This window comes from Nesoenas mayeri, assembly GCF_963082525.1.
Source record: "Nesoenas mayeri genome assembly, chromosome: 1".
Lineage (NCBI taxonomy): Eukaryota > Metazoa > Chordata > Aves > Columbiformes > Columbidae > Nesoenas > Nesoenas mayeri.
Window position 1 is genome coordinate 51874745 of NC_137541.1, and position 16293 is coordinate 51891037.

The 16293-nt window shown below is 37.2% G+C and overlaps 1 protein-coding gene across 1 annotated transcript in view; it reads right to left on the reverse strand.

Annotated features, from left to right (window-relative positions):
* Positions 1-16293, reverse strand: part of PTPRQ (protein tyrosine phosphatase receptor type Q) — a gene marked incomplete at its 3' end in the record, with an annotated part of 130178 nt that overhangs the window by 79078 nt on the left and 34807 nt on the right. Inside the window, exons 24-32 of the mRNA XM_080361602.1 lie at positions 15052-15180; positions 14148-14294; positions 12366-12538; positions 9737-9947; positions 7807-7959; positions 7521-7700; positions 6608-6715; positions 3871-4152; positions 501-683 (exon numbers count right to left, since the gene is read on the reverse strand). Coding sequence (XP_080217728.1) covers positions 501-683; positions 3871-4152; positions 6608-6715; positions 7521-7700; positions 7807-7959; positions 9737-9947; positions 12366-12538; positions 14148-14294; positions 15052-15180 — 1566 coding nt within the window. The remainder of the gene's footprint in view (positions 1-500; positions 684-3870; positions 4153-6607; positions 6716-7520; positions 7701-7806; positions 7960-9736; positions 9948-12365; positions 12539-14147; positions 14295-15051; positions 15181-16293) is intronic.

Below are 16293 nucleotides of genomic sequence, written 5' to 3' on the forward strand. Positions count from 1 at the left end.
GGCAAAGCCCCAATTACCAGTACGTATTTCATGTTCCTAGAATGTCTTACAGTTTGTCCATTGCTATATTCTGAAAGTTTACTGGTTAAGGCACTGAGCTCCCAGCATTAACTGCTGTGTCATGCCTCTGTTAATACTGATAGAACACAGAAAAAGATGGAAAGGTGAGTAGAAAGGGAAGTATTTATTGTTATTCAGACTAAGATCAGAGAGGTATATAGGTGACTTCAGTGTTTACTTTGTTATGATGATAGATTTGCAAAGAAATCTATTGAAGTTCCATCTAAAATATGAGATGTATATCTATAGTGATTGTGGCCCATTTCATCACATTACTGCAAGACACAACAGGTTACTTATCAGGACATGTAGCATATAACTTTATGTAAGGACAAGAAGGGTCGTGTGCAACCAATGAACTAGTTCATCTACGTCAGTCTGCTGGTCCCTTCTCAGAAAAATTTACAGTTCCCATAAGTTTCAGATCATCATATACTGGCCTGTAATACGTAGTGTCAGAAGAGTAGTGTTTATAACTCTTTGCTCGGTTCCATTAGTCCTCTTGAGATATACTGTGTAGGTCTGTACGATTCCATTGGGGATGGATGGCGGTAAAAAAGATAATTCAATTTCCATGGATGAGATGTTCCTATAAGTTATATTTTCTGGTGCAGAATCAGGAACTAGAAGACAAAATTTAGACTTAGAGAAGATTCCAGTCAGGTTCATTGATTTGTTATGCATTTTCTTAAAGTGGCTTAAATGAAATGCACGTAAACACTGTTATTTTTATCCCAATTTTTATACAAAATACATTTTAAAAGAGGCTGAAATGGAAAATGAAAACCACAGGACAGACAGACACTGTAACAAGATATGGGTCGCTCTTAAAAAAACCCCAAACAAACAACCAAAAAAACCCCATGGAAATCACCTTAACACGTCACTTAAAGAAATCTGGAGCATGATACTAAACCTTCCTTCTAACACCTCATAACTACCACAGCAATCCTCCAAGTTAGCTATTGTTAGGAGATTTTCCATGTTGTCCTGCCATAACTTACACTTTGTATCAGCAACCACATATTCTCCCTTTTCCTTGGGTGCTCTATACAAACTATATGAAAACTTGTATGGAATAACAAAGAGAGACTAACATATTGCTGTAAAGGCCTTGAGAGCATCCTCCACCCTCCTGCAGGTTCAGATGCTGGGGCTCAGGGCCAACTCAGCAATAATGCAGCAGGAGGTTGTCCCCTTCTTGCTGGTGACACGATCCCAGGTAACGCTGTGGTGAGGCTGCAGCCAGAGTTGTCTGCTGGCCTCTGGGAGCTGCTTTCAGCTGGAGGTCTCATGGTTTGTCCCTCTATGAGCTACATTTCCTCCTGCATTTCTGCCATGGCCTTGCTTGGTCCATGGACCCACTGATCTAACAGGTACAGGTTGCCTACAGAGGTGGTAGATGCCCCGTCCCTGGAAACATTTAACACCAGGCTGGACGAGGCTCTGAGCAACCTGATCTAAATGAAGATGTCCTTGCGCATTGCAGGGAGGGTGGATTAGGTCAACTTTGAAGATCCCTTTCCAACCCAAACTATTCTATGATTTGATGATCTAATTCCCGACTTGCAGCCTGATGTGGCAGCCTGACCTCAGCTTGGTCCCATCACTACAGACCTGCCCAGCTGGCTGTGTCTGACTTGGCTGGTGTCACTGAACCTCCTAACTCGCTTTTCTGGTTCCATCTCAGACCTGTCTTGTCACCATGGAGTGTCTGTCTATCTGGACTCAGGGCTGCCCCTGGCTACCACCCCCAGACCTGCCCTGCTCCCTTCACTGGGGGTTGGTGGGACAAGTTCTGGCAAGCGAGGCCCCTGCCTCACTGACCCAGGGACCTCCTTGGCTCTTGGCTCCCTGTCCCTGATAGGGCAGCTGGCCCTTGCTGAGTCATGACGATTGTTTTTGTGTACATGGGTCTGTCTGTTCCCAAACAAATACAAAAGTATGTTTTCCAGTATCTGAAACTGGTCTGATAGCATAATACATCTTATTCCAGAAAATCAATCATACCAATGACAGCACAATTTACCCAAAAGATCAAGTAATGCACAGGTATGCTTTAGGATGCCCTAAACATTCTTATAAATGTACTGATGTGATGAAACTCCACATTCAAAAGTATAAACAGTTTCTGCTTAGGCAATATCCAGAAAGGGAATAAATGCCATGGAATGCAGTGAAAACAGTCCACAATTCTTCCTAATTCCATGGTAGAATGGTAACAGAGAACTCCCAAGAGCTGTTCAAACATGCTAGCCTGTTAGTTAATTGTGTTACACTCAAAATGCTCTGTCCTCCAGATCCTGCCTTATTTTTATTCTTGTCATCTCAGAAGATGTTTTTGCAGTTTCACAACTCTATCACAGGCCACTGGAATTCAAATTTTTGTTCTGAGTATCAGCAGAGTTAGGCACTGAGAAAGAACTAACTGCCTTAAAATACAACTTAGACAAAATACGGATGTCTAAGCTAGAGAGAGCAATAATAAAGGTTATATCTAAAGATATTGTATCAGTTAGGCAGGTGCATACATACCTATGATACCTGATAAAAAAATACCTATGATACCTGATAAGAAAAAAACAAAAAACTCAAAAGTAGCACGATGTCTTGGCAGAGCTAGCTTGGTGTTTCTATTATGACTACTGTTTCATGCAATCTAAAAATTATGTGCGTCCCCATCCCTTTGAGCTTGACTTGTTAGGCAGGCCTGGACCACAATTACTTCACACAGGAAAAATCGAAGTTTGTTTCAGAAACAAGAAGGAGAAGGAGCTCATAGTGATTCCACTGTGTCTTTCCAGTCAAGGAGTCAGAGCATCCCCCTGGCCCTTCTGAGAGACATCAGTATGTGCAATCCCTTCCTTACTGAGAAAAAGGTGATAAACAGAGCATGCTTAGCTCCAGGGCTAGCTCTAGGTATAGATAAAGTGGGCAGTTGCCTGAGGTAGGAAATCAGTGAAGATGGCAAAAAGCACCCCAAAACAGATGATCATCTAACCAGTGCTACCTGCACGTGGCCGAGTCCTAAAAGAAACAAATCTTCATGTCTGTGTCCCCAGTCACCTTTCACTCCTGAGTCTACAGCAGAACCCAAACATCTATTCCTCTATGTAAACTATTATCCTCACTTTTTCTCCAATACCTCTCCTGTTTAGCTTCACTGTAAATTTAATGACTTTCTACCTATATTTTATATCTGTTTCCCTACACTGTCCTACCTTACAGCTACTTATTTGTTTCAATTCTCTTCCTCTGCCTCGTTACACATCTTTAATGTTCATCCTTCCCAGTCCTCACTTCTAAATTTACTTTCCTTTCTTGGAAAACCTTCACTTACTGTAACTTTTTTATCTATACCTTCTCCAAAATACTTGTAGTAACATAAACAACATTTCGTGCTACAAAATAGCCCCTTATCTGTGAATTCTGTGGGGGTTTTTTTCACCTCTAAGATTGAATTCTTACCAAATTTCAGTTCATAATGCGAATTCAAAGTCAAACTCAGTTTTTGAAACCCTTCCTCTCCTAAAAAAGAAATATTTTCCTGCAAGACACAAGGAATCTGCAAGGACAAATAGTAAAATAATGAAGTCCATAAGGCGTACAACTTCCTCCTGTTTTCTTTACTTCTTAATTTTTCTCACTATTTCCTTACTTTTGTTTTCTAGATAAAGAAAGAAAACAGGGTTCAAACTTACTGCTTTTAAAAGTATGTGTTTGCTTTGTAAATTAATTGAACTGATCTTCTGAGCATCAAATGTCACCATAAAGCGGCTGATCGTGTAAAATTTACATTTTTATACTCACCAGTTTCAGAAGTTCTCACCAGAAGTGGGAAAGAAGATTGATTCCCATGGCCAAGCCTGGTGAATGCCCTTACAGAGATGTTGTAGAGAGTATATGGCTTCATTTCACCTAGAGATATACTTGTAGATGAGGCATTTTTGATAAATAAATCATTGGAATCACTGAACAGAACTTCATAGTGAGTTATGAGACCATTAGGCTGCTCAGGTGGTAACCATCTCAGGTTTATTTCCGTTGCAGTTACATTTATTAATTCTACGTTTTGGGGTGGGGAGTCTGGTTCTGCAACACAGAAATCAAAGAGAAAAAAACAACTTCATAAACTTTCAGTTAAGTGAATATAAGACTGATCTCATAAACCTATTGGATCCTAACATTTAGATATGCATAGCTAACTGTACCACAAGGGCCACACTCATTCGCTCTCCTTCTCAAAGCTTTACCATTTTTTAATCTCAGTTTCTGTATTTCATCTTTTTCACTAACAAATCTAGGTATATTTTTGCTTCCCAGAGAGTTTAGCTTTCCTGGAGTTTATTTTCTCATCTGCTTATAAATCTATCTGAAACTGCATCTATTAAGAAAAAAATCTCTTCCATCTTCTGCTCTCATGCAGCCTGATTCTTCAAATCCTATCACTGGCTCCCTCAAATTCAAGTTCTTTGTCTGAATGCTGTCTTACTGCCTTCTTCTTAAATAACTACCCTTTTATTTTACTCAGCCAACCAGTAAACAAAGAAATGGACTGTACACACTGTAACTAAATTCCCTCTAGTTTACTAATACCGCTGCTAACTGATGACCATAAAGATCCCAGCGTAAATCTTGCATACACTGGTGTGAAGGTCATGCAAAAAACAAGCCCAGCTCTAGGGTAGCATGTTGGTTAAATCTACTGGCAACATATGATTTCATGTGACTCCAGTGAGCTAATAACACGTGAAAGTGCTGAAGGAGTGAGTGGGCTGCGCTTATGAACAAATTCAGCTGTGAATGTCAACCTTAATTCCTCTGAAGGCTTCATCACTTCACACCTGAAATAATCTGCCTATAAAATTTTAAAGTAATGCAATAAGAACTCAGGATTATGCAATTCAGTGTGTGTACAAATCCCTATATACAGAAATTTCAGAATTTATCTTGATTTTTTTGGCCTACAGGTCTTACAAACCATTTCTGATTTCTGAGCCCATGAATGAAAAGTGTTAACTGCAACAGATCACTACTCTGGATGGCAGGACTGTCCTCATGGATATTTCCCATGTGAAGAAGCTTAGTTTTCAATTGAAAGGCATTTTGCAATATATCTGGCATGGAACAACATTTAAATGCCACAGCCTAGTATCTTCCATCCTAACGTAAGTTATTTAAGACAGACATAGTGAATCTTTTATTTGGAGGTCTCTCTCTTTTCAACTAAGCAGGAGTCAAATGAGTTTTCACTCACAGATTGGCTAAAGTTAGGAGAATGAATCTCAGCGTGAATTACCTCAGGGAAATCGAAGAACAACAAAATGAGACTAACTGCACACAGCCCTGTAGAAAGGTTGGAATTATTGGTGGCTTTATCGATAGTTTCATCTGGTTTGTGGGCATCTCTTACAAACTGTTGGCCTGAAACTCCACTCTGAATAAACTTCTGTCATGTTTAGAGGCAGGGAATTGTTTAGACTTTCAGAGAAAAAGATATTTAGGTAGGCAATTTTCTTTAGTAGTGATATGCCTTTCCTTTGTGAAAAAAACTAACAGCACAGAAAGCACACAATTTGAAAAAAATTACAAGCCCTTTTAGTTTCACTGTTTAATTTGATATTTTGGTTCGTTATTCAAATAATCTAAACTTCATAGATCACCATTATTTTTAATCCTGTAATATTTTGCTCTCTTTTATTCCCACATAATTATTCTTCTTGTGTTGTAACATATTAGGCAATGAGATAAATGACAACTGGTCAATTACCTTCTTTATTACTTTGGTAAAAACTGCAAATAGCTTTCTGAAACTAGTAAAAATAAAAGGCTGATATAAATGAGAAAAGATTACGGTTTGATACTAATGATTCTCTTCAAATCAAATTCCAGTACTGCCCCTTTACCTTCATGGCTGGAGACTGCATCTCCAGAAGAGATACATCTTCTGGAGATCCAGAAGTCTTTGTAAAGTAGTAATATACCCAACGTTAAAACTGTTGATCAGTCTTAACACAAATAAAGCCCCAAACCTGTATAAAAACAACTCCATATAGTATCATTCAGTATAAAAAACCCCTCACTTTATCAGTAGCTCTGCTTGTAGACAGAAATATGGCTCCTGAATTGTTGAAAGCTGCCATTTCCAGATGCTTCAAATCCTAACCTAATTTCTACATAATAACCTTAAAAAAAAAAAAAAAAAAGGAGAAACTGGCATCCCAAAAATAATGAGTTATGGTTTAGATGGGGTCTAGGAACACACTATTTTCAGTGAAGGAACCTCAGCTCTGCAGCTTTCCTCCCATTTGTCTGTTTGATTAGATATCAATTTATTGTATGTTATGCTGCAGCTTTCACCATTATTCCATTATTTCTAGCACCTACCTAAAAATACTCTGAATGCAGTAAATGACTGATAGAAGATTAATAATTCCAACAGTGATTTTATTTGTACACTTTCCCTCCCTATGTATGTGCCCAGTCTTCTGAAGAAGCACAAACTTCAATTCAGAAATCAAATTGTGATTGCAAACAATGTATTTACCGTCTTCAGGGGTTCTCACGAAAACATCATTTTCTTCAGATAAAGCACTTTCTCCAACTGTTGTAGAGGCTGCAACTCTCATTTTATAATTTGTGTACTTTTTTAAACCTAAAAAGATTAAGTAAAAAAATCTTGACTGTGACTTCTTAAGCATATTTTTGCCTCATAGCTACTTATAAAATTATAAACATGGTTACTGTTTGTGGAGGTTTTAATGCACATTTGTCAACTAAAAGAATATGTATAATACCATTTATCTGGGGAGAACCAAAGAGGCAACAGGCACTCAGTCAAATCAAAAGATTTTGAAATAAGCAAAGCAGCTTCAACCGTGTAAATAGCTTTAAGAATTTATTTGTCAAACCAAAAGATCTGTATGTGTACAACCAAATATGTGTTTTTATTCTATATGCATTACTCCGATTAGCATAAATAAATGCCAGAAACGTCACAAGGAATGCATATTCTTCAATTACCATCAAAATTATCACCTTAAAAGAAGAAAATTATTTTTAATGTCAGACAAATACTGTGAATAAAAAATCAAGTCTTAAAAATAACTGACAATTTAGGAACATTTTTCTATGTGGAAAGAAAAGGCTGAGGAAAAAATTTCAAGGAGAAATCAATTTCACAAATTACTACTTGGCACATTTCACAAATGAGTGCTCGTCTTACCTAGACCTCTTCTCCCATCTCACATTCCCTACATCCCCCTTCACAGTAGACAAATCTGGTAGTAGTGACCCAACCTTGTTTTCACATGCACTTGTGTTGTGTGTGTGTGTGGATATGTGTGAATGGGGGCAATTTAGTCCACCTACCTTGCAAATGGCTAGAGTATATAAAGCTGGAAAAAAATAGTTTTGTATAATATATTTGCAATATTTTTTTTAATCAAATGACACTGTACCTGTCATAAGTAAGCTGTTGTTTGAAGTTACCATGTGGAATGCTCTTTTCGTATCCAGTTCCATTGCATAAACAGTATAATGAATAATTTTCCCATTGGGATTTGCTGGAGGATCCCAATATAGCAAAATAGAAGAGGAGGTAATGTTCTTGTAAGATATGTTTTGTACTGAGCTTGGAACTTAAATGAAAACAGAAGAACATAACAATAAGCAAATAAGTGATTAAAAAACATTCAGTGGAAGAAATCATGTATGTTAACCTACATCAGAGTTACAACACTTTACCTTGTTCTTGTGTCCTCACCATGAGAACTGATGGTGACCCTTCTCCAACAGCAGTGAAAGCAGACACACTGATGGTGTAATCTGTGAAAGGTACGAGGCCCTTTACAACATATGACAGTTCTTCAGCCAAAATGTTCACACTATAATGATCACCTGAGATTAAATGGAGAGAAATATTTACTTACTCATAAACTCTTTCTTTTTTTTTCAGCATTCTAAACTCAGGATGACATAGTGACCTAGAACTATTTTACTGCAAAATAATTAACTTTCATGGCAATTAAAAAATACAGAGAAAAGCTTACACACAGTCTCTTAATCAAAGAGAGGCTATTACAGGTCCACTTTCATGTGTATAATTCTCTCTGCTTTCCAGAGGTCTTGTAAGAAGCATAGAATTTAGATGGTAAGAATAATGGTTAGATTGGCCTAGGTGAGAAAATGAATGGGTAAGAACTAAAAACATGAGGTTTATACTGACAGCTATCTCCAAAAAACTTTAAGAAAAATTTCCTAGGAACACAGAAAAGGCTTGGACATGGCATAGTCTCCTCAGTGACTTGTGAACCATGACTCCTAGGTTACTGTGGTTTTTGGTTTGGTTTTTAATTTTTTTTTTTATGATTTGAGAAAGATAAATCCCTTTTTCCCTGCCCTCCGATCTGTGCTATAATAACTGTATTTGAATGGCTCCGCTCATGGATACTTTCACACTGGTGTTTTTTAACAGAAGAGTTGTGGTCATCAGAATGAAGACAACACACACCCACACCCACAAAGAGTCACTGGTGCATCTGCAATAAAGTTCAAACTCAGCAGCAACCCAAACTGTGCTATTCAAAATCACCTGTTACAACACTGTCATTATGCCACCGTGACATGCAAAAGTGTGGGTGCTTCACATAAATGAGTATCAGGCTCAGAGTTTTCTAAGAACAGCATTAAAATTGAGGCATGTAAAAATCAGAGGGTCCTCTTGAAAATTTGGCCATCAACAACTTTAGCTACTGTAATAACTATTATAAAATGATAATCACGTGCTAGATTACAACAGGTGCTGTCTGAAATCAATATTTCAGCAACACAGACATCTTTTAGCAACTCAGTGCCTCAAGCTGAATGAGACTGCAAAAAGAAGATTCACATTTAAAGTACCACGTTTCTCTGCATGACAAAAAAAGATTCTTTGGGATTAATATAATATGGAAAAGATCTACCTAGTTTAAACTAATGGATTAAATTCTGGTCTTAGATACTGATGTATATGGAGGGATTCACTGACCTTAATTAAAAGAAGAAGTCATAAGATAAAAATGACTTTCTGCCTACAAAAAGATCCTCTCACTGTAAAAATTTAAAGTGGTATTTTAAGTCCCTGCCTGTCAGCTGAGGCCTGCTTAATGACTTATAAATATCCATTCTTGGTAAAGAAACACTGGTCCATTGATACTACAGAACAAGTGTACACGCTAATGACACCACCGTGTCATGGGGTCATCTCCACCTGTTTGTCACCCATATAGCAAAGTTGTAACTTTTTGACCTATTTACCTTCACTGACATTTGAAAACCCATTAGTCAAAAGGCTTAGAGAAATCAAGGTCTCTGAAGGGCTTGGAGATATGTTAATCCCTGACAATCACACCTGCTTTGGCAACTGTAATAACTGATTGTCTATGCAGCTTGGCTGATGGCTTTCGGGTGCTCCTTTCACTAGGAAGAAGGTCAGCTGGGTGACAAGGGGCTAGTTCCTGCCTGTGTGGCATTCCCATTTGCTTCGGAAGGTTATTTGGTAGTAAAAAAAATCCGACTCCTGCAAATGACCCACTCATAATTTGCTTGAACCATGTGCTAAAGATCATATCTGGGACAGTGATGAGGGTCCTTCAGAACAAAGGAGCAGGTAGAAAAATATCCTAAAGTATCTTACCCGAAGCAGAATGTAATTCTGCAGCTCCATTTGTAGCAGGTAAATTATCACCAGATACACTTGTAAATATTACTGGGGAAGTGGTCTGAATGCTGGAAAACATTTCAGCTGAACCTTCATATAATTCATTGGTCGTTTCTATTGAATTCCAGGTGGGAGAAGGCTTGGTGTTTTCACTTATCATATATGGTTCCAAAGAATCAATGAAATACTAAAAAATAGAAATATAAAAATAAACCTTGTCATCATTAAATTATTTAATTAAATTTGTATATAATATATAAGTAGTGCTTGTATCTTTGTGCATATATGTACACACACACTATGTAAATGTTGGCATAGAAACATGATCTTTCATTACAAGAATAATTAATGTGGAAAAATTCAACATTTCTCATTAAAAATCTCAGCTGCCAGCAGCCTACAACCTTTTATTCATTTTTATCATTTAAATAAATGCCACATGCTTTTGAAAAAAAAAAATCTTAAAATACGGCTTTCATATTAAAGTGGTAATTTTAGAACAAGGTCTTTAATGCTTTATCTTTAGGGTTATATTGAATAGACACATGTTTGAGCCTAGGAGATTCCGTTTGTACTAAACATGTTCTGAAGCAGAGTTGCAGACACTTACAACAAGAGGCCTTCAGATGCTCCTACTGAAGAAAAGTAGTAACAGGTTGACTAGATGGCTGAGAAGGAATAAGGGAAGAGGGAGGAAAACAGAAGCTAATGAAAGTGGAAATAAGGGAGTATATATGTGAAAAGGGAGAGTGAAAGGAAGACAGGTAATACAGAGGCATCCATAGGGTCCCACAGGACAGGAGAGGAAAAGACAAATGCCAGAAAGGGATGGCAGCAGATATAAGGGAAGCGAGAACTACAAAGAGGGGAACAACAAAAGCAGAAGAGAAAAGAGAGAGACGCACAGGTACAAAATGGTGTACAAGCACTAGATCATCATGCCCCTTCAGAATGTGGGACTGAATCCAGGACTGTAGTGTCTCTAAATTGTTCTGCTCTCATCTGTGAGCGCTCCCCACTCGCACATGTGGCCCACTTCACCGCCAGAAAGAAATGCTTTTACAGTGATGTAACTAATGCACATTAGCTCTCTCCCTACAGACTCTGGGTGCAGAGAGGGCAAAGCAGCTTTTTTATTGCTGTAACTCAGGAGGATTAACCATGGGCAGAGACAGAGCATCAATCTCATCTAAGTACCAACAGGTAACAGCTACATATGCCTCATCTTCACCAACATTTTATAGCAAAATAGTAATCAATTTGGAAATACTTTTTGCTTCTGAGGCTTTTCCACTTAAGATAACAGCCTTTTATTGCTACTAGTTATTGAGTATCGTTAGCACTGTGGATCTGACAGTTCAAATCCTGTTAATGTTCTAAGCTTGGGTGAATGAGGTTTTAAATAAAGTAATGTTATGATTTGTTTCGTTTTTTAATTAAAAAATTACATTCAATAAACTGTAATAAAGCAGGGATGATGCTAAACTGAGAACTCAAAAAAAAAAAAGGAAATCCCATCGTTAAAACGTCTGTGCAGACAATTCTAATTTTTTGAGTCTGTACTATGATACAATCTTTAATTATAGAGTTATATACTTTCATTTTGCAAGGACTCCTGCTCGTTTTGATGAATGAATCCTTATCCTCATTTCCCACCCCCCCCACCCTGCCTTACTCCTTATGTAATGTTTGGCTCCAGGGCTCGATTTAATGTATATCATTCAACATGAAAGCAAAATCCTTTGTTGAGCTCTACATCAAAAACTTAGATTCTGTGTCAGATCCAGGGAAAGACATCCTTGTTTTTAAAAAGTGATCTATTCAAACTTTGGACTCCTATGTTCAAAATTAAGACCCAAAAACATTACCTCAGAATGCATTCAGTCCTGAGCTGAACATTTACTATGGGTCTACAGTTCTGTGCTGCATGCTGAGAGCTGCCCCATCTAAGCATGTGGAGCACATCAGCATCCAGAATCCTGAAGCCAGAATGACTAACAGCATAAAGCCTCTAAAAAATCTGATCTGATAGCTGCATGCAGATATCCTTACTATACAGCCACAGCATGAAGTTCAGCATGCATTATCAGACACGTAAATTCAAGGACACAAATGGGAACAGAAAGTCTAGGGGTGTTAGCCTTGCAAGCAGAGCACTTGACCAGCCTTGGGAGACTTATGCTAAATTCACTTCCCCATAGGATTCATACCCACACCTTCTAGGAGTTTCCCTGAATTTTTATGTATTGATCTAGGCACCTAAAGCTGTACTGTTGCTGTTAGGTCATCCTAAAGATGATGCAAAGAACTCAGGGGCTATAAACTGTAATACTATGGGCTATAGCTTTCTTGCCTTCAGTACCTAAGTAATCTGGATCATTCTGTTAGAATTATTTACTGTTTCCATGTTGTGGAAACAACATTACTGGAATGTCTTTAAAACCCAGTCAGAGAAAGAGGGTGGGGTGAAGAAGGTGGCTTTTAAAAGCATGGACAACTCATCTGTCATGGCTAATTCCACATGCTGTACCTATCAGATAAAGCAGAGAAGCAAATTTAATCCAGCAAATAAATCCGTATTGAAAAACAAACAAACACAGAATACCTTATTTTTTCCATCTAGAATAGTGTCTTCTAGAGTCACCTCTGTCTCCTGCACATTTACTTTAACTCTGTACTGGGTAATGATTCCATTTGATTGTCGTGGCTTCCTCCAAACAATTTTTATGTATGTGGCTTCCACTTCTGTTGGATGTAAATCTGATACGATACCTGGGACTAAATATTCAAGAAGAAACGTGATTTTATTAAACATCTGTGATTATTACAGGCTATTTCAGCACTGTGTGTATTTAATAAAATTTCATATCTTTACCTTTTAAGTGGCTCCCATGAAGGTAAAAAGTTACTTCACATGCGGTTTTTTTAGCAAAAAAGTTACAGTTCTAAAAATATGCACACACTTTTTTTTACATATATGACGTAAGTATGAGTATGGTCAGATCTTAAAATTATGTAAATCAGAATAGCTCCACTGAAGTCAGTGCACTGGAAGCAAGAATACATTTTCTAGCTTACTATATGGAACATCAAGTATATTGAAAATGAAAGCTTAATTCTAAATTTATCAAAACCAAACAAGAGAATGTGATACACCTTGTTCATTTCACTTATATAGTAGGTTTTGGTTCAATTTCTGCTTTAATTATGCAGTAATAATGATACTGTACTTCACAATGGACTGCCAGATATCAGAAACTTTTATATCCAATAGAATGATATTCAGATTTGATGTGAAAAATATTTTTCTCCTAATATGCCACAAAAAAAGACATGCTTGAAATCACTTGCTTAATGGATGTTTGTAGACTTGACATTAAAATGGCACATTCTATGTCACCCTCACGATAAATAAATAAATAAATTGGCTTCGGGCATTCAGACAGAAGATGAGCATGGCTGTATTGAGGAAGGCCACCTCTGGAAATTGTCTCTGAGAGCTGACAAAAGCAGATACTTTGGTGAAGAATATGATTAAATAAGGATAGATGTTCCTCCTGCTCTTACACCTTGACAGCAAGCATTGCAGCAATCACTGATTGAGAGATTGTCTAAATTTTCTGCTGTGTGACATAAACATAACACAAAAATAGTCACCTTGAAACTGTCTGCCTATTACACAGTGATTCTCGACTTTTTTTTCTGGTTGCATCCTCAGATGCAGACCATTAATCCTGCACAATCTCACACACATGTAAGGTAAAACTGTGTTACTATTGAGCAGAGGACTCTCACCTGGTGAGTGAACTATCGGGAGCCAAACTCCCAAAAGACAGAGTAGATGCATCGGGGCAGAACCAACCCCTTGATTGTCCCAGGATAAGATCTGGATGTTGTGTCTGCCTCAGAGCTATGGGCCCTGGGAAACGTGGCTCCGTTAGAAACGGGAATGAGGCCTTGGATTTGGTGAAAATGAGTGAAACGAGAGATGTTTAGTAAAAGACAAACCAGCCGGGGAGGGAGCTGGGGTGAATCCTGCGCTGTTCTTTCTCTTCCACTTGCTGCCATCTAACGGGTACGTGGATGCCCTGCAACTTAATCACCGCATCTAACTATAATTCAGGCAGAAACTGCATTTCTGTCACCATCTCTGAAGGCTTCTGGTAGCAAGCAAATTTAGTGACAGTGTATGAACTGGGAAAAAAAATGGATAAATAAATCTATGTAATAAATTTTCAGCTAACTTCTTTCATTAGGGTATTATCCCTCTGTTGTAGGACTCTTATAAATTCTTTCCTTTGCAAAGTATCTTAAAGGGCTTTGAAGAGAAAATTGCAACCAGTTATAATATACAACCCATCAGCTTCACTTCTTTATTCCTACTTACCATCTGCAGGAGTGAAAACTGTGAGGTTTGTCTTTGGCCCCACCCCAGCACTTGTCTCAGCACCAACATACACGTCATATGTTGTAAACGGCACAAGGTTACTAAATACAAACTTGTGATCCTTTGTGCTGTTATCCAGAATGTGACCTGGAGTGAAAAATGAAGAGATTCTAGCTCAGAAATAAAAAAGTCCATTATTTGCTTACACTAGATATAGCCACTTTTCAGGATGATGAACAGTGAAAAGCCAAATTTATCTGTGAAAAGTTAGTTTGACATCAATCTCATTGGAAATAATACTGAATGCCTGAAAAAAATCTCCCCAAACCTTCTCAAGAAGATACGAGATTCAAGACGTGGCGATTTTCTTAATTATAAATTAATTTCCAGTGCTTTGTTTATGTGGTTCCATTAAAACATCAGTGTACAGCACATTAATTTCTTACTTAACTACAGGCAGTTGTATCATTTCTTTGTACACACAGGTCTGAGTTTAAAAAATTACAAAAACATCAAAATAGTTGATTAAATGCTGCACAGGAACGAGAATCCTCCAGAAATCTTTACCATAAAGAGAAAAAAGGTAAGATACCAAATGATTTGTATATATAAGCACGCTAATGCAGCTGCAAGCTCAGCCTGTCATCTCTCTAAAAGAGTCAGGAAAGTTGGTTTCCTCCACTCTTAAGAATATCCAATGTGAATTTCATTGCATACTTTTCATCATGGTGGGCAGACTTTTCCCTTTAAAGTAATTTAAAATTTATTAAGAAGACTAATAGTAAAAAAGATACATAGCACTGCTTTCAAATACACATTCTTATTGACAGGGGCACTAAGAATGCAAGTGCAAGGAAATAATGATAAAAAATAAAAAGAAATAAAACCATTAATTTAGGCTTACCAGACGGTCCATACAGTTCAACTCTGTAACTGAACTTTCCTGTTACTATGGTTGGTGGGTCCCACGTCACTGAGAAAGACTTTGCTGTAATGTTGCTCTTGGCAAAGTTTTGTGGTGGATCTTCTGGAACTTAAACAATATTGGAAAAAGTCTTTGAACATAAAATAATTCATATTAGGATTTCCAAGAACTACGTATCAGACAATTAATTTTAAACATAAACATTGAATATTCTGAAGGGAAGCTACATTAAAAGTATCTCTCATTAAAAGGGCTTATTTTATTTTTTGTTTCTTTTTTTTTTTAATGTAATGCTCTCAAAGGGTATCAAAAGACCTGGCAGTATGCAAACAATCTTTAAAAGACAAAGATGGCAGGGATTCTACCAAGTTTAGCAGTAACTTCATCATGATATAGATTACATACACAAGATGCTTGAATAAGATTGTGATGCTCAGCAATACAGAGTTCACATCAGGTACATTTTTCTTCCTTGAAGAGGTTCTTTTTTCATACAGACAATACGTCGTATTGAAGATTTCTAATGGCATTAATGATATACATTACTATCCAAAAATATGAACCTGGAAACAATTAAGCTTGCAAAAATATTGCATACTTGAGTAATTTTCTATTTTCATTAAACTATTCACATCAATTATAGGAATCTCATACTCAAGTGATTATGAAATCCAATCCCTCTCCTTTCTAAAGTATACCTTACTGTATCGAAAGTTAATGAGAGATTACTATTGAGGTGAAAATCTGAATCCAAAGACAACTAAAAGAGGTGAATTTTTTACATCTGTATAGAATAAAAACAAATCTGACTTTCAAAACTGCTGCATGCCCAAGTAAACTTATGGAAACTGCTTGATATATATTTATATGAAAATTAGGTCTTAATATGTCATGTGTGAGATTTAAACCAATATAGAAATAGAGACTGATCCTGTAAAAAAAACATGCAAGTTAACTAACATATTACTCTTTAAAAGTGCTACTGTCTTTTGCAAAAACTAATGTACAAATGAAAGGAATGAAAAATCCTGCTGTTCCTAAAAGATATCCTATAGATTGGTCATTAGTGACTACTTAGTCATTGTTGATTAAGCAAATTGCATCAGCTACAATAGTACATAATTCTGAAGTATCATCCTAAAAGTCCACTTTCCTTTTCTCCAAGGTTTAAATCTTTTTCTCTTTCACAGCCATCCCAGCAAAGGAAATATTTGCATGCTG